Source organism: Microcaecilia unicolor, chromosome 5, assembly GCF_901765095.1.
Source record: "Microcaecilia unicolor chromosome 5, aMicUni1.1, whole genome shotgun sequence".
NCBI lineage: Eukaryota > Metazoa > Chordata > Amphibia > Gymnophiona > Siphonopidae > Microcaecilia > Microcaecilia unicolor.
In genome coordinates, this window is record NC_044035.1 from 325,698,455 (window position 1) to 325,716,601 (window position 18,147).

General features: G+C 45.0%; 1 protein-coding gene across 1 annotated transcript in view; it reads right to left on the reverse strand.

Moving 5' to 3' along the window:
* LOC115470866 (fatty acyl-CoA hydrolase precursor, medium chain-like) overlaps nucleotides 1–18,147 on the reverse strand; it is a 62,489-nt gene that overhangs the window by 6,786 nt on the left and 37,556 nt on the right. The window contains exons 8-12 of the mRNA XM_030204459.1: nucleotides 14,480–14,584; nucleotides 13,376–13,513; nucleotides 10,682–10,762; nucleotides 4,473–4,620; nucleotides 2,425–2,574 (exon numbers count right to left, since the gene is read on the reverse strand). Coding sequence (XP_030060319.1) covers nucleotides 2,425–2,574; nucleotides 4,473–4,620; nucleotides 10,682–10,762; nucleotides 13,376–13,513; nucleotides 14,480–14,584 — 622 coding nt within the window. The remainder of the gene's footprint in view (nucleotides 1–2,424; nucleotides 2,575–4,472; nucleotides 4,621–10,681; nucleotides 10,763–13,375; nucleotides 13,514–14,479; nucleotides 14,585–18,147) is intronic.

Consider the following 18,147-nt stretch of genomic DNA (forward strand, 5'->3'; position numbering starts at 1 on the left):
CAGCACTAACAGCATAAATGTATTTCTTAAATTTGGCCATTCTGTATGGATCCATCCATAAAGGGGTGTGATTCGGGGTGCAACGCAGGTGAAATGTTGTAAGTTCAGTGTTGAAACCCAGTTGCTGAACATAAAATTGCTTCTCTACTCCTCCATCCAGCCCCGTAGCCCGGCATCAGCCCTTCTCTTCTCTACCCCCCCCCCCCCCACCCATAGCCCAGCATCAGTCCTTCCCTTCCTCATCATCCATCCCATTGCTATGCATCACCCTAACCCCACCCCTCCCTATAGTCTAGAGTCAGTCCTGTCCTATCCCCTACCCATCCCCCATAGTCTGGCATCCTCCCCCCAAACCTGAAGCACACCAGCATTAAATATAAAACTTTTTATTTTTTAATATCACCCCCATCCAGGAACCTGCCTACATTAAAAATAAAAGGTTTTTAAAATTTTAAACCTGGGCACTGCAGAGACCATCCCTACCCCAAAACCCACCAACATAAAATTTGAAAAAAAGGTTTGTTTGTTTTTTTTAACCTGTGCAATGAGCCTACCCCAACATTATTGGTGAATTACTGGGTGGGGTGGGCCCTTCACTGGCTAAGGAAAAAAGATTAAATATACCTTTTTTCCCCTAGGCAGTGAAGAGCCCATCCCCACCACCAACATTACACTCACAAAAAAAAAAAACAACATTAGGCAAAAACTGAAATGGAGACTCCCCCTTCCCTCCACCCAAGAAAGCCAGTCTCTACAAGCAGGGCAATATGGGTAACAGAGAAACATAAATGTTTTCTCCTGTATTCTGCAAAAAAACAAAACTAAAAAAAAAAAAAAAAAAATTTTTTTTAAAAGGTACATTTCACAAAGCAGGCACATCTCAATCTTTAAAAAATATTAAATAAAAATATTTTTTTTTCTTCCACTTTCCATGTGTCCGTCTTCTAAATTCTTTTCCAGGATGGCTTTTCCATTTCTTGTCTCTCCTCTTGTCGTCATCCTTTCCCATTCAATCACCAAGTCCCACTCATCTTCTGCTCTGTTCCCCTTCCCTCCACACCCCTAGTAACATCCATCTACTGCTCCTTCTCCCTCCCTCCACCCATACCCTCTAGTCTCTCATTCTTCTGCTCCCTCTCTCTCCCCCACACCCTCTAGTCCCATTAATCTTCTGCTCCCTCTCTCTCCCCCCCACCCCTAGTCCCATTCATCTTCTGCTCTCTCTCCCTCCCCATCAAGTCCCACTCATCTTCTTCTCTGTTCCCCTTCTCCCACACCCCTAGTTGCATCCATCTTCTGTTCCTACACTCTCCCACCCCCTCTAGTCCCATCCATCTTCTGCTCCCTCTCCCTTCTCACACCCCCTAGTCCCATCCATCTTGTGCTCCATTGCCATCTCCCTCTCTTACTACCCCCCCCCCCCGGTGGTCTAATTTGTTTTACCCTTCACCAGCCGATCTCGCCCCTGTCTCTCTCTTGCTTTCCTTCCAGCCCCCCCCCCCCCCCCGCCACACTGGAGTCTTCCAGTTCTTTCTCTCCTTCCAGCCCTGTGGCGCCCGGTATCGCCCCCCCCCCTCCAGTCTTCCAATCCCTCAAGTTGCCAGCAGCTTTCAGCGAGAAAGCAGTATACACACTGCTTTAGACCCAGAAGCCCTTCTCTCTCCTACAGTTTCCCTCCTACGCGGGAACAGGAAGTTGAAGCAGAGAGAAAGGCTTCTGGGGGCAGGTCTAAAGCAGCGTGTGTACTGCTTTCTCGTTGAGGCTGCCGGCAACTCGGGGATTGGAGGACTCGGCGGGGGGGGGGGGGGGGGGGGGGAGCAATACGGGGCGCTGCGATGATGGAATAAGAGAAAGATGGATGCTGCTGCAGTTCGTTTGGGGGGGGGGGGCAATTGCCTCCCAAACTATGCCCATGCATTCTGCTCTTTTTCCTGTCGTATACGCTGCCATGGCAGAACAGAAAGGCTGTGCACTGATTGGTTGGAGTAGGGAAAATTGGGTGGGCCTGAGCTGTGATTGGGTGGGCCCAGGCCCACCCAGGCCCACCCATAGCTATGCCCCTGGGATGTCCACGTCTCATGCATTTTAGAACAGGCGATCCTGTTCCAACACACTTGAAAAATGGATATCCATATCTGACGAATCAATTTGAACGTCTTTACTTCGAGTTGGACGTCCTAAAATGCCATTTCACATCACCTTTTCTTAGGAATTACAACCAGCAGAGATTATGCTATTGGAAATTGCAACGCATTCTATCAGGTTTAAATCAGACCCTTAGATGGCAATAGTAAGTTGCTTTAGATTAAATTATGAGGTGAATTTCCCCATCTGTAAGAAAGATGCTGCCCTGTTTTTAACTGGGTGGAATAATTTTGTTCCGGTTAGCAGAATATTTCACTTCTAATGCTAGTTTATTCTTACTTAGCAGGGAAACCTCAGTAGGCAGGAATGGACCTCCCAATACAAAGCCGATTTCATCCATATGATCCGCTGTCACAAAATCTGGTTTTGAATCACCATACGTGCTTGGTCGATGTTTAAATTCATAAAGGTAGACGGGAAGGCCAGAGTCTAGCAGAATACAGAAAAGGAGAGAGTTACTATATGAACAGGCTCATCGGGAGCAGTCTTACATTTCTTCCACACCATAAGAATTGCAGTTCAATTTGGCTCATTTGCATGAAGAAGTTTCTCCAATTTTTTATTTAATTTACTACTTTGTAGCTTCATTGTGCCTCTTAGTTCTTGTATGTTTGGAAAGAGTAAACAAGTGATTTATGTCTACCTGTTCCACTCCACTCAGTTTATAGACCTATCCTTCCAGGGCACATTAATATTTCAAAACACTGATCTTACACGAAGAGAAGGCTCTCTCCTACCTGCACCCTCTTTTCCAACCTTTACGTATGATTTCTCCTCTTTTCCCCCCAATGCATTAATAAAGCAGAGCTTTGGCCTCTGAAAAAATTGGCCATCGCACAGTCTCATCAATAACTTCTCATTTCCATCTATATCATGTGAATGATCCTTTTCTCCTCTTTCCTACCCTCTCAGTCCCACCCCAAACCTAAAATACATCTCCAAATTATCTAGTAATGCACTCCTAATCTAGGAAAGGACTCCCAGATTTTAACAAAGTTTTGTTCTGCTGATTTCTCTGCTCTTTGCACATACAGCCTCTTCTATCCTAGTCTTCTCGATTATCCTAGTCTTCTCGATCCACTAACAGATATATGGATAAGATATTACACACCTCAGTAATGCAACCAAACTTTGAGCATAAACCTTGATATGAATTAACCCCATACAATTGAAAAGTAAAAAGTCGGGGAAGAAGCCTCAGAAAATGGTGACCTTCCACTCCAAGACTGAAGTGACTGAATCGTCCTGGTCATGGTTCGTTTCTATATAATCGATCAAAACCACGCCCCCCCCCCCCCCCCAGCCAACCAAAACGGTTGTGCAAAACTGTTTATATCTCTTTTTTTTATTGCGTTGTATAAATACCAGAAATTGTACCGAGAAGAAAAAAAAGAAATTGTAACTAAACAACCAGCGCTCCCCACTGCCAGATTGTAGTCAACATAATAATAATATTATTATTATTAGCAGCATTTGTATAGTGCTACCAGACACACGCAGCGCTGAACACCTGACACAAAGAGACAGTCCCTGCTCAAAAGAGCTTACAATCTAAATAGGAGAGTTCAACTCGACTTAACTGGCTGAGCTTGACTGCATGTGGTAGTCACAAAAAGGCATCCAAACCCAATGGACCGGTTTCACCAAGGGACTTCTTCAGGGGATGCAGGATACCAATATCATCGATGCAGGTTCGGACTCAGCGGTCAAGAGAGATAAACAGTTTTGCACAACCATTTTGGTTGGCTGGGGGGTTTTTTGACCGATGATTATATAGAAACGAACCGTGACCAGGACGATTCAGTCACTTGAGTCTTGGAGTGGAAGGTCACCATTTTCTGCATTATTGCAGCCCTGGCTCTAACCCTGTAATACAGGCAGAAGTTTGCACTTCATGGTACAACACACAGACTTTCACCGGCAGAAAGACTGGGTAATTCTCAACTAGCCTATTTCAGATACAGCTTTAAAACTGCCCTCATTTTGTTTACTTAGTTGCAATACTGTTTACTGTGAGAAACTAAAAAATATATATATTTTTTTTGTTAAGTTCATAATCTCTGCTTAACCGAGAATAGTCATTACTAAACTGTAATCATTACATTTTCAAATCAATTTCTGGAGATACCTAGATAACTTATTCACACAGACATTCTCTTACAGTTATCATTTCACCACTTTAGTTTTACTTTTCTAAATATATTCTTGTAATTTTGCAGTCCTCCCTATCTCAGACCTGGGGCCTATAGGAACATCTAAACTTTCCATTTAGCAACAGTGCTTACCATGATCAGCTTAAGAGAGCTATAAGCAGTCATTTTACTCACCTCTATAATATCTAGCTGCTTTAACAGTTGGGATAACAAATATTATATCCGCATACAATTCAAGCACCAGGTCTCTCAATTGGCTGGGGTCCTCTGTATCTCCAAAATACTCCTCTTTCACCAGAGGAAAGATTTTGGCGTAGGGGCCCTGATTAAAAAAAAAAAAAAAAAAAGTCACAGAAGCATTAGTAACTCTAGATGTTAAATGGGAGCAATGTTTTCTCTTAGCTGCCTGGACAATTGCCGACATCTTGCTCTTGGCTTGGGGCAGCTCCTGCTGTTTCACAATCTGAACTATAGGGGGCCCTACAGTACAGTGCTTCTGGCTCTGTGCAGTTCAGACTGAGGGGTCATTTTACTGAGATGTGCTGAAAAATGGCCTGCGCTGGTGTATGTAGACACGTTTTGGATGCGCGCAGATCCATTTTTCAAAATAAAAAAATTGGCACGTGTCCATTTTGGGTCTGAGACCTTACTGCCAGCCGTTCAATTAGCGGTAAGGTCTCGCGCATTAACTGGACGGTATTCGTCAACGTGCGTACACTGCCAATTACTACCTGGTTAGCGCTGTGTGTTTGAAAATGAAATAATTTTCAGATGTGCGTAAAAAATGGAATTACTGCCTGGTCCACACGGTAGCCGAGCGTTAGTTCCAAATTGATGCATATTGTGCGTACGCAGGCGCCTACGCAGCTTAGTAAAAGGACTCCTGAAAGAATTGTAGTGTGTCTTGACAGTGCCCTATGCAGCATGGAGGGAATACGAGACAGAGGATTTGGATTTCCTTAGACTCTTTGGAAATGTTTATCAGATTTTTCACTGCAGAGTAAAGGAAAATGAGGAAATTTGAAAAAAGTGGGTCTACCAAATCTGCTTCAGAGTTTTTGAATTGCCATTCATGGATTTTTGAATGTTGAGCTGATTCAAAGGTTTTGGATTTTTTTTACTGATCCATTGAATTGTAAATGGAAACAAAGAAGTTGCACAATTCCATAATCCAGTAGAGAGCACCCTGTATTTATTTTATTCATGTCCATTTATTTGCCATCCACCAAATCCATGCTTACAGAAGTGTATTTAATGAGGGGGGGGGGGATGTTTCGATATGACATCTAAGTCCGACTTTGGACATTTTGCTCAAACATCCAGTAGCGCATGTAGCTATTTTCGAAACAGCAAAATGTCTTTGAGAAAATGGACACTTGTTTTTGTACTCCGAGTGTTTATTTTTTTGGTCCATTAAAAAAAAAAAAAGTCCAAGTAAAAAAAATGCACAAAGTCAAGCTATTGGGATGCAAGAGGAGATGGCATTCTTAGTAGACTGGCCACACAGACATCCCAGCAGAACAGTGGGGAACCCTAGGGAGCTCTGCAGTGGACTTCACATAAAAGCTCCCAGGTATACATCTCACAATTGCCCCCTTATATTGTATAGTGAGCCCTCCAAAACAAATATATAAATATATATCTCAAACATATAAATGGCGAGTGACCGACTCACTCGCAAATGCGCAGTAGAGACTTCCCTCTCTGTCCTGCCCCTGCGTCAATACGTGATGACGGGGGGCGGGACAGAGAGGGAAACTGCGCGAAGGGGAGGAAACTGCCGAGGTCACCACTGCTCCCCCCCCCCCGAGGTCGCCGCCACTGGTACCTCCCCCACCTGGAGTCGCCGCTGCCGCCACCCCTCCACCCGACCCATCTCTTCGCTATTCAACTTACATCTCCGCAGCAGGCAGATCAGCTGAGCTGCCGTTGGCCTTCCTTCCCTGCCTGTGTCCTGCCCTCGCCGACGTTACATCACACGAGGGCGGGACACAGGCAGAGAACGAAGGCCGACAGGAGCTCAGCTGATCTGCCTGCTGCAAAGATGTAAGTTGAATAGCGAAGAGACGGGCGGGGTGGCGGCGGCAAACTCGGGGGGAGGGGCAGCGGCGACCCACTAGCCCGTTTTAACAGGCTCAATGGCTAGTATATATATAACTTACTGTACCCAAATGTATACCACTATTATAGCCCTTATGGCTGCAGGTGTCACCCTATATGTGGAAACAGTAGGTTTTTGGTGGGTTTTGGAGGGCTCACACTTTCCTCCACAAGTGTAACAGTAGATTATGGGCCTGGGTCCCCTTTTCCCTAGTGCACTGCACCAACCACTAGGCCACTCCAGGGGCCTGCTTGCTGCTGTAATAGGACTGGCTATAATATCTGAGGCTGTCAAAGGCTGGTATGTACTGTTTCTCTTACATCACATCTTTCTTCCTCCAGTGGTCATGAGATCATTTAGGGCACTCTTTTGTGGCTTAGTCGTTATTAAAACAGGTCTAGCTCTAAATGTTTTAGCTTTTGTCCTGGACGTTTTGCTCCACTATGGCTGAAAACATCCAGATCTTTGGAACCCCCAAATCCCACCCTTAACACTCCAGCATGCCCCCTTGAGATTTGGATGCAGTGCAGATAAGGTTTCAAAAATACCTGTTTGGACGTTTTGGTGAGGAAAACGTCCAAATGCTGCTTTATGACACTTTTTAGATGTTTTTCTCTTTCGAAAATGAGGACCAATGTATACATCAATGCATGTATATCTAAAAATTAAGTCTCATGAAGTGCTGATTCTTAAGAACATTTCATTTTAACTTAGGGGTTGACTCCTGCCTGGTTAAAATTGCCTGTGTGGCGCTATCCGGCCATCCACACACAGACGCTGACTCCGTGGATGCTGTGGGTGCTCAAGCACCCCCAATATTTTGCAGCCCATCACCCAACCAGAACATGTCAGAAGTTACGGTTCCAAACCTGGCCTGACCTGCCCGCCCCTCTTTGCCTTCCTGCCACCCAGCGTATAAAACTCATTTTACCTCAAGTCGCGGCAGCAGTGAAAGGAGCAGGCTCCCCTTCAGTCTTCCCTCTCAGCGCCTCACCCTCACGGAAACAGGAAATGAGGGTGGAACGCCGAGAGGGAAAGCTGAAGGCGAGCCTGCTCCTTTCACTGCTGCTGCGACTTGAGGTAAAACAAGTTTTAAATGCTGGGCGGCAGGAAGGCAAGGCGGTCTGGGGTTGGAACTAGAACTTGGGGGGGCAGAGGAGACAGGAGAAATTGCTGGACATGGATGGAGGGAAGGGAAGACAGGAAGTGAGATGAACATGGATGGAGGGGCGGAGAAAGAGGAAGGAGATGCATACTGATGGAGATGAAGGAAAGGGAAAAGAGGAGAAAAACAACACATGGATGGAGAAAATAGATGCTGGATGGAAAGGAGGCAGATGCTGGATGGAAAGGAGGGGGGGGGGGGGTAGAGTTAAGATCGAGGAAAGATGAAACAAGAGACTGGGACCAACACAATTACAAACCGTAAACGACCAGACAACAAAGGTAGGAAAAAATGAATTTTATTTTTAGTTTAGGATAAAGTAGTGTGGTAGCTGTGTTAATAAATACAGAAAATGGAAATAAGGTAATATCTTTTAGACTAAATTTTAATATATTTTTGACTAATGTTTGGAGACCAAACCCTCCTTTCTCATGTCAGAACAGAATACCATAACAGCAGTATACTGTCCTGACCTGAGCAAAGAGGTTTTGGCCTCTGAAAGCTAATTGAAAAATGCATTTAGTCCAATAAAATGTTATCATATTTTTCTATTTTTTGTTTTGTATTTGTTAACCTATAGTGTAGTCATTGAAATATGTCAGTTTTTGAAATTTGCATCTCTTTATATTTGCATGGTACAGGGGGACTGAGGGGCTGGACTGTTCAGGGAAGAAGTCCTGTTGCAGGCAGCCTAGAAGTGGCACTGCCACTGCCCAGGTGAAGACTGCAGCAGACAGGATTTTAAGGTACGGGGGAGGGGGGGAGCGCAGTACCTGTAACAAAAATTCAGCACCCCCAATCATCTTGAAAAGTTGGCTTCTATGTCCACATATTCCCAGATATTTGATGTTGGTGCCTAGACTTGGCCTGATATGGAATATTTGAGCATTGCCGGCACCAGGGACATAGCCAGCTTTGGCGGGAGAGGGGGTCCAGAGCCTAAGGTGAGGGGGTGCATTTTAGCCCCCCCTGGCACTGCCAACCTCCCTGCCACTTTTGACCCCCCCCCCCCCCGGCACCGCCACCACTTTTGACCCCACTTCCCGCTGCCGCCAACCCTCCCCCGCCGCTGGTCCCCAACTTCCGCGCCGGTCTCTGGGCCGGTACGTCGCTGCAGAATCCTTCACACAGAAACAGAATCCTTCCACATCAGCTGCAGCAACGCGCTGGCCCAGAGATTGGCGCTGAAGAGGACTTGGGGTTGGGGACCCCTGCCAGCACAGGTACCTGACGGCGGGGGAGGGTTGGCGGCGGCAGGGCCCATGCCCCCTTGGCCCCATGTAGCTGCGCCCCTGGCCGGCACTGGCTAAAAAAAATAAATCACTTGCCATTAACAGCTGAATATTTACTCCTTAGAAAAAAAAATGTTCCTAGTGCCAGATATGGCACATGGCAGAAGCTGGAACTACAGCCGGCCTCCTGAGCATCCCCAGCAGTAGGGCCAACATAACATGCGTCATTGGCATGGTAGTCCTACTGCAGCTTGATACAAGGTCCTCTATGGCCACCGCCTTATCACATTGCTTCACCACCTTGATATCCTCAACACTATCACCCCTGAACTGTGCTCATCAGTCTTGCACATCCTATCTCGTACATTTCCTTTGTATTTCTACACTCCAAGCGCACCACTTTTTACTTCTTTGCCATAATAACTGCCAAATATTAGACTATTCTTCTAATTTTTGTAGATCACTTCTCTTGTTGTTTACTCCCTCCTGGGCATCCACTCTGTTGCAACCGTTCATGCCATCTGCAAAAAGGCAAACTTCTTTCTAAATATGAACATTTAACCCCACCCCATTTACTAAGCCATGCGGCAGTGCACACTGCCAGCCACTAGTGCAGTTTAGTAAACAGGGGGATTAATTTGCAAACTCCAAGTTTACCTCATTGTGCTTATTTATTTATTTTTTTAGTTACATTTGTACCCCGCGCTTTCCCACTCATGGCAGGCTCAATGCGGCTTACATTTACAGGTACTTATTTGTACCTGGGGCAATGGAGGGTTAAGCGACTTGCCCAGAGTCACAAGGAGCTGCCTGTGCCTGCAGTGGGAATTGAACCCAGTTCCCCAGGACCAAAGTCCACCACTCTAACCACTAGGCCACTCAATGTGACCGCACAGGCTTCTGTTTCTGTGAGTCTGACGTGCAGGACGTCAGACTCACAGAAACAGAAGCCTGCGCAGCCGCACAAGGGCAGGCTTCTACATGGAATGCTGCTAGTGGAATAGCAACATTAACATTCCATGTAGAATCTCAATAGTAGCAACATTCCATCTAGAATCTCCAATAGTATCTATTTTATTTTTGCTACATTTGTACCCTGCGCTTTCCTACTCATGGCAGGCTCAATGCGGCTTACATGGGGCAATGGAGGGTTAAGTGACTTGCCCAGAGTCACAAGGAGCTGCCTGTGCCTGAAGTGGGAATTGAACTCAGTTCCCCAGGACCAAAGTCCACCACCCTAACCACTAGACCACTCCTCCACTGTTGCTACTATTTGAGATTCTACATGGAATGTTGCTATTCTACAAGCAACATTCCATGTAGAAGTCGGCCCTTGCAGATCACCAATGTGGCCGCGCAGGCTTCTGCTTCTGTGAGTCTGACGTCCTGCACGTACGTGCAGGACGTCAGACTCACAGAAACAGAAGCCTGCGCAGCCTTCTACACAGAATGTTGCTAGTGGAATAGCAACAATCCATGTAGAATCTCCAATAGTAGCAACATTCCATGTAGAATCTCCAATAGTATCTATTTTATTTTTGTTACATTTGTACCCTGTGCTTTCCCACTCATGGCAGGCTCAATGCGGCTTACATGGGGCAATGGAGGGTTAAGTGACTTGCCCAGAGTCACAAGGAGCTGCCTGTGCCTGAAGTGGGAATCGAACTCAGTTCCCCAGGACCAAAGTCCACCACCCTAACCACTAGGCCACTCCTCCACTTATGTTTGGTCATTTTATTATTGTAATGCTGTTAACAAAAATTGTTAGTTTTATGTCAAGTTGTACCTGCTGTATACTGCCTTGGGTGAATCTCTTTATAAAAGGTGGTTAATAAATCACAACAAAAAAACAAAATAAATAAATGTTGCTGAAGTTGTGTCTTACCTGGAATAGCGTTGAGTCCTCCAAGGATGAGATAACATCTTCTCTACTTCTTTCTTGCAACAACACTTCAGCTTTTGATAGCTGCACATTAGGACACAATGAAATATTAACAGTAGGTTTTTAAACTCTTCAATCATGAATGTAAAACAGGCAATTCTACTACAAAGAATTGTTCAGCACTGAAATGCTCTCCCCTGGGTCAGAACAACCCTTCTGCTGTCCCGAAGCTTTGGCAAAAAGCTTTAAACCAGATGCTGGGGAAGGGGAGGCCATGGGGTGCTGATTCACCAAAATGCAAGACCTGTGTACATTTCTGACCAGATTGAATTCAGAGAATAGAAATAACTGTTTTGTATTGTCTTTTAATAAAATATGATTCAATGTTTGTGTACCTTTGGGAAACTGAACTAACCTCTCCCACCCCCATTAGGCTGGTTTTCAGGCATGCCCCCCATTCACAATCACATTGGGATCCTTGCTTGGAGTGGACATGTGCTTGGTGAGAATAGGCCCAACACAGAGACCCTTGAGTTTTGCAGAAGAACATTTAGAGGGAATGAAAGAACATTGTTGCAGGAAAGATGCTCAGTCTTGGATCTGTAGAATTTCCTTGGAAGGCACAGACTACAGACTCTAAGGGGTCAGGTACAAGGCTCCACTGGTCTGTTTTTTTTTTTGTTTTTTTTTTGACTACCACTTTGTGAGAGGGGCTCTACACTTTTCCTCCCTTTGATTTGGAAGCTAGTGATCCCAAGTTAAGGAGAAAATGTTTCCTAGGCATTGGAAGACAAACTTTATCCTTAGGTCTTCCTTCCTTGTAGGAAGGAGTCCTTCTTGAAATGGTGGGATTAGAGCAACTGGAAGTTTGCCAGTGAGGGGAACTGAGAACTTGTGCTTGCAATTGGAATGTTTATCGTTCAGAAATTCTCCTGCCACCCATGTCAAAACCCTTTGAGGATAAACGGAGGATCACCATCAGGTACACTATTATGGAGGGAACAAGGAGAGAGAAGTTATGAGAGACAACAAGCACTGGAGTTCAGGTTCCAAGAGTTAAGGAAGCCGCACGGTCATTTGACAAGGAGAACCTAAAGAAAGCAACTCTTTAAAGGATCCTGAGTGATTGTGCTTATGATTTATACAGTAACTACTTACTGCATTATCATGAATTCATCCCCAAGTATAGTGTATTAGTCATTGTAGACATTAACTTTTAAGTCTATGTCTTAAAAGTTAATGTCTACTTATGGTCTGAAGAGGGAGAACTACCAACAAAATGCCTGAAGGCCTTGAAACTGAAGCAAGGCAGTACCATATAGTGTAGGCAAACTAGGCACATGCTTAGGGTTGTAAAGGGCAATTCTATAATTGGGTGCCCACATTTACATACCACTTGTGCATGCAAATGCACAGAATACCATGGGTAAGGGGTACGGAGTAGCAGCAAAGTGATTAAGCTTTATTCTGTAAGGGGTATAAGTGGCATAGCACATAAATGTAAGGGAGGGCATTCACAGGGATACAGCATGGGCGGTACTGTTACTTATGGATGTAACTTACAGAATACTGTAGGTTATGCATGACCTTGCTGTATTTACATAACTGCAGGTGCATTAATATTAGGCACATTGACACCAGGTTATGCTAGAATTCTATAACTGAATCTGGGTGTCCACATGCTGTTATAGAATAGACTCACCACGTGACATCAGGGCACCTAAATGAAGGTACCCAGATATACAATTACCCCCTAAATGGTTAGGAGGGGCCCTCTCAGGTATGCTAATCCAGTAGCTCAAATGCCTTTGTGACTCAGCTGCCAGCAGAAAGAAGGGGAGCACAGCAGTTGTGTAGCCAGAAGTCCATTTGAGGGGCCCAGAGGTGGAATGAGGGGGGGCCATGTATTCTTTCTCCCTGCCTTCCTGCCACCTTAAAACCATCTCTTTGCTGGCAGGGATGTCCAAGCCCTGTCAGCTGAAAGGTCTCCTGCATGAATCCCTGTGCAGCCATAGCAGCACTCAAGTCGGCAGCATCAACCCCCGATGCTGGCACTGAGCACGACTGAGCTAACCGGAAGCAGTAGGTGGCATATGGAGTTACTTGCAAGCTCCAATCCCTCGACAAAGCGATGGAGAAACAGTTGTCTGTCAGGACTTGTAGAGCCAAGGATAAGTACCATACCGCCTCATTAGCGCACCGCCAGTCACTCAGCACAGTTTTATAACAAATTAAGTAACACTTTTTGCACAAATATGTTTTTTGATGGAAGGGGGTTTTTTGGTCAATGATTATATTTATCACCGAGGGTTTGAATATAGCTCCTTAACATCCAAATACATGGAGCGCTGACCTGGTGATTTATGAGACCTTCTAACCCCCCCCCCCACCCCCAAATTCTTTTTTTCCATATGTAAATTTGTTTGGTGACTCTTTGGTCCAACATTGGTTGATATTGACATTTACTGTGACATGGGAGAAGCCCTTTCATCTTCCATTGCTTCAGTTACGCAATCAGATAATAAAATCCTTAGGATGTGGATTCACTGTAACAGTATATTTGTTGTACGACACCCTGGATGAGGATTCTAAACCAAAGCCCTGTAAATTTATACCCAGTAAAAGTTGAAAATGATTTATGAACACCAGTCGGTGTTTTAAAGTTTGGCATGCACAAAGTAATTGCTCAAAACTTACAATTGGAAGCAGCCAACCAAATTCCTGCTCACAAACTCCTAGCATATAAGGGATAGGATTGGCCTCTCCTGGTTCCAGCTCATCAGGATTCTTTAGAAGAAAGACGCCATCCACAACTATTGGCAGATTTGGAATTCTCTACAAAGAAATAATCATTTGTTAATTGTATAGAGGGGGATTTTCAATAAGACATCTAAATCCGATTTTGGACATTTTGCTGAACACATCCCAAATCAAGTGGCAAACAGTGATTTTCAAACCAGAAAAAACGTTTTATCTTTTTCTTTTGAAAATGGCCATTTCCTTGACGTTTTGTGCTCAGTGCATTTGTGATATTATTGAAAAAAAAAAAAAGTCCAAGGGAAAAACGCACAGTCGTTGGGATGTATGGGGGGGAGGGGCACTGGCCACACAGACCTCCCAGCAGAGTAGTGGGGCAGGGGGCACTGCAGTGGACTTCATATAAAAGGTTTCAGGTACACATCTCACCGTTACCACCTTATATTGTAGGGTGAGCCCTCCAAAACCTACTGTAAACCACTATAATAGCCCTTATGGCTACAGGTGTCACCTATATGGGTACAGTAGGTTTTGGAGGGCTCACGCTCTCCACTACAAGTGTAGCAGTTAAGAGTGGGATATGAGCCTGGGTCCCCTTCTCTACAGTGCACTGCACCAACCACTAGGCTACTCCAGGGACTGGCCATAGCATCTGAATCTGTCAGAGGCTGGTATGCACTGTTTTTTTTTGCATCTTTGGGGGTGGGGGGGGGGGGGGGGGGGGGTGTTAGTGACTACTGAAGGGGGGGGGGGGGGGGAATCTACTTGAAAATAGGAACAGAATCCCTGGCAAGTTGTAAATGAAGATACATGGTACCAGGATTGCACCATTGATTCTGATTGAGCTTGAAGGAAGAAAAAGAAGGTTCCTCCCTATGCTCCACCCAAAAAAGGAAAGAATAAATCTGTACAAATGTGCTCTGCCCTAGAGGATTTGTTCTTCTTATTGGAGATAAAATATTAGTTGTAAATCTCTTGGGCCTTTACTTTCATGTATGCTCTTGCAAAATTAGTATGCTCAATTGATTTAAGAGTTTCACTTACATTAATTAAGGTGGGATCCAGAAGCTCCTCTGCCTTCTTTTCCCTTAAACACTTCACCATGGCAGCAGAATCTGTTCCTCCACAGCCATTCTTGCTTGCAACTGACTGAAATCAGTGTGAAAACAGGAAAAGAAAGGAAACAGCAATGGTTTTCAGCTAGCAATTTGTTTACTCATTCAATTTGATAACAAGGGGTTCGTTTACAAAAACTTAGCGCGTGCTAAACGCTGTGCATCCTATTTTATATCTGTGGGCTATGTGGCACTAGGGGGATGCACTAAAGTCGTAGTTAGAGCCATTCCCTACCGAATTCCATAGCGAATCAGAAGGGAACGGCTATGTATCAAGGAAAGGGATTGCAAATGAGCTTTTCATTGTAGCTCACTTGCATTCTCTATTCCATCGTAAAACTGTCGGCTAACCCGCCGGTCAAGCACGCGCAGAGGAGCAAAGCGTTATGCTGGCTGCTCTGCGCATGCCAAAAAAAATCCAAGTGCTCGTCCTTTTTTTTTTTTTTTTAACAAAACCTATTAGGGGATTTGAACCCACCATCTCTGGATTATAAGAACACAGCTCTAACCACTCAGCCATAACTGTACTTACTTAGCGGTCACTCCCAGGTCTCTGAGCTGAGTGAAGCACAGCCAAAAAGGACGTTTTTATTATTGCGGGGTTGAATGATGTCCAAAAAAGAGCCTGCAGCATCGGAGCCTGTTTGATTTTTTTTAATAAAGCTTTGCTTAAAAAAAAAACATCCATTTTGGGTGCCCCCCCCCCCCCCCCCGCCCGCAATAATAAAAATGTCCTTTTTGGCCGTACTTCACTCAGCTCAGAGACCTGGAAGTAAAGGCGGGACATTAAAGTAAATACAGTTGTGGCTGAGTGGTTAGCATGGTGGTCTTAATCTAGAGATGGCAGGTTCAAATCCTAACAGTTTTGTTAAAAAAAAAAAAAAAAAAAAAAAAGGATGAGCACTTGGATTTTTTCCCACTTTTTTAAGTTGTATGAAGTCTTTATTGAACATTTATCAATAAAGTGACGAGCACTTGGGCGGTTTTTTGGGTGTAGAACGGCCATAATGGCCGTCCATGATGAGCACTTGGCCGTTTTAGCCCCCCAATTTTTTTTTTTACATTTTAATAATTTTTCCAATCCCACACAGCCCCAACGAGAGGTACAGACCTCTCGTTACATTTTCCACCGTTTCCCAGCATTAAGGCAATCGAAAAAGGTTAGTGCATCTCATTACAATAGGGTTTCTACATGATTTGCTCATCTGCATTCCGTTTTCGTTAGCTGCTACCGTCGTCGGAAAAAAGTATTTAGTGCATGCCAGGGTTTACTACTTGCCCGTTAATGGCTTGTTAAGGGCTCGTTAAGTTTAGTGCATGTACAGTAATGACCGTTAGCATGCGCTAAGCTTTAGTAGATCATTCAAAGCATGGGGCATTCAGGGGTAAATTAAAGAAAGCATGGGTGGAGAGAGGGTTGGACTCTATGGTGAGTGAGGCTTGTGCTCAAAAGCCTTGATTTTTGGCTTAGGAAGGGAGTATTGGGTGTGGGGGTAGTGATATGGGGTGGACTAGGAGGGTTACATTGAGCTGGATCAGAAGAAGTGAGGGGGGGAGTGATCCAGACAAGGGGAGCAACATGGGGGGGGGGGGGGGCAAGAGGGTTACATTGAGGTGGATCAGAAGAAGTGAGGGGGGAGTGATCAGATAAGGAGGGCAACATGGGGGGGTAGGAGGGTTAAATTGAGCTGGATCAGAAGTGAGGGGGGAGTGATCCAGACAAGGGGAGCAACATGGGGGGGGGGGGTAGGAGGGTTACATTGAGGTGGATCAGAATAAGTTAGTATGTTGGGAAGGAGGTGTTCCACACAGCATGTCTGTGTCCATGTTACTGGACTGCTGACAATGGGGCCATACACTCAAGGCGGTGTACAGCAAGAATAAGTCAAACATAAGCCATAGACAATTACAGCAGTAAAAATATTCAAACAGGTATGGTACATTACACAATGTCAGCACAATACCTAGTAAAACATTTTCATAGACAGCCTAGAGTATAAGCAAAGATGGAACATATAGATAGATGAGTGTAACAGGAGTAAGAAAACAAGGGGATTACCTCAGTGCTAGCTGTGACAGCTAGAGCATATTAATCCACGCACTGGCTTTCACTTCTGGCCACCCTACTTTTCCACCCCTATCATGCTCATGCACGGTTCCTGCCTGCATAAACAGCTAGTGTGGGGCTTTTATCACACTGACTGTTGTAACATGCTGGGCTTTACATAAGAACATAAGAGTAGCCGTACTGGGTCAGACCAGTGGTCCATCTAGCCCAGTATCCTGTTTTCCAAACAGTGGCCAAAGCAGGTCACATGACAGAAACCCAATTAGTGGCAACATTCCATGCTACCAATACCGGGGGGCAAGCAGTTGCTTCCCCATGTCTGTCTCAGTAGCAGACTATGGACTTTTCCTCCAGGAATTTGTCCAAACCTTTTTTAAACCCAGATACGCTAACCGCTGTTACTATATCCTCCGGCGAAGAGTTTGAGCTTAGATATTCGTTGAGTGAAAAAATATTTCCTCATTTGTTTTGAAAGTATTTCCATGTAACTTCGAGTGTCCCCTAGTCTTTGTCCCTTTGGTTGAGTAAAAAACAAACTTGATTTACTTCTACTCATTCTACACCACTCAGGATTTTGTAGACCTCAATCATATCTCCCCTCATCCGTCTCTTTTCCAAGCTGAAAGCCCCTAACCTCTTTAGCCTTTCCTCATATGAGAGAAATTCCACCCCCTTTATCATTTTGGTTGCTCTTTGAACCTTTTCTAACTCTGCTATATCTTTGAGATACGGCGACCAGAACTGAACACAAGGCATTATTAGCATGGATCTACACTAACATCTAATACACAATAAAACTCATGCAGACTGCTTAATACAGCTTAGTAAAAGAGCTTCTAAGTGTCAGGAACATCAAGGATACATAAAAAGCATGAGAGAGGTCATTGGGTGCTTATCTGTGGAACAAATATGAATGAAATGGCTAACAGTTTCATAGGGGAGAAGGGGTGGGCACATAGACATGATTTTTTTTATAAGGCCAGTTTCCCTATGGAGAACTAGGCTAATAAAGCTTGGCTGCTTTCTTCCTATGTATATTTTTAAAAATTTGTAGATGGGCTTAAGAACTAGAATTAACTATGTTTTGATTCAGTAAAAACTGAATAGATATCAGCCTTCGCAAACAGAGAGAGATAGATTAGGAACCTGTGAACACTTGGTCAAATGGCTTGATCTGTGCAAGAATTTCACAGCAGTTTTCCTGTCCACAGGGCTGCTGATATGCACGGAGGTAATGATTTAGGGGGCCTTAAGGAAGAGGAGACTGTGCTGGTGTACAAGCAGCAGTGGCGTTCTGTGGTTCACTGCTACCTGGGGTGGATCGCTGCTGCACACAACCCCCCCCCCCCCCCCCGGCTGTAGGGCAACACAGCACCCCCCCCCCCCCCCGACCCGACCCAGTCCCCACCTGTCTACCAGCTCCGTCCACCCCGCGCCTCGCGCGACTTTGCCCTGCTGTAAAAGAAGAACATCGCCGGCCCTTCCCTCACTGTGTCCCGCCCTTTGATGTAACAATCTTATTTCCTCAA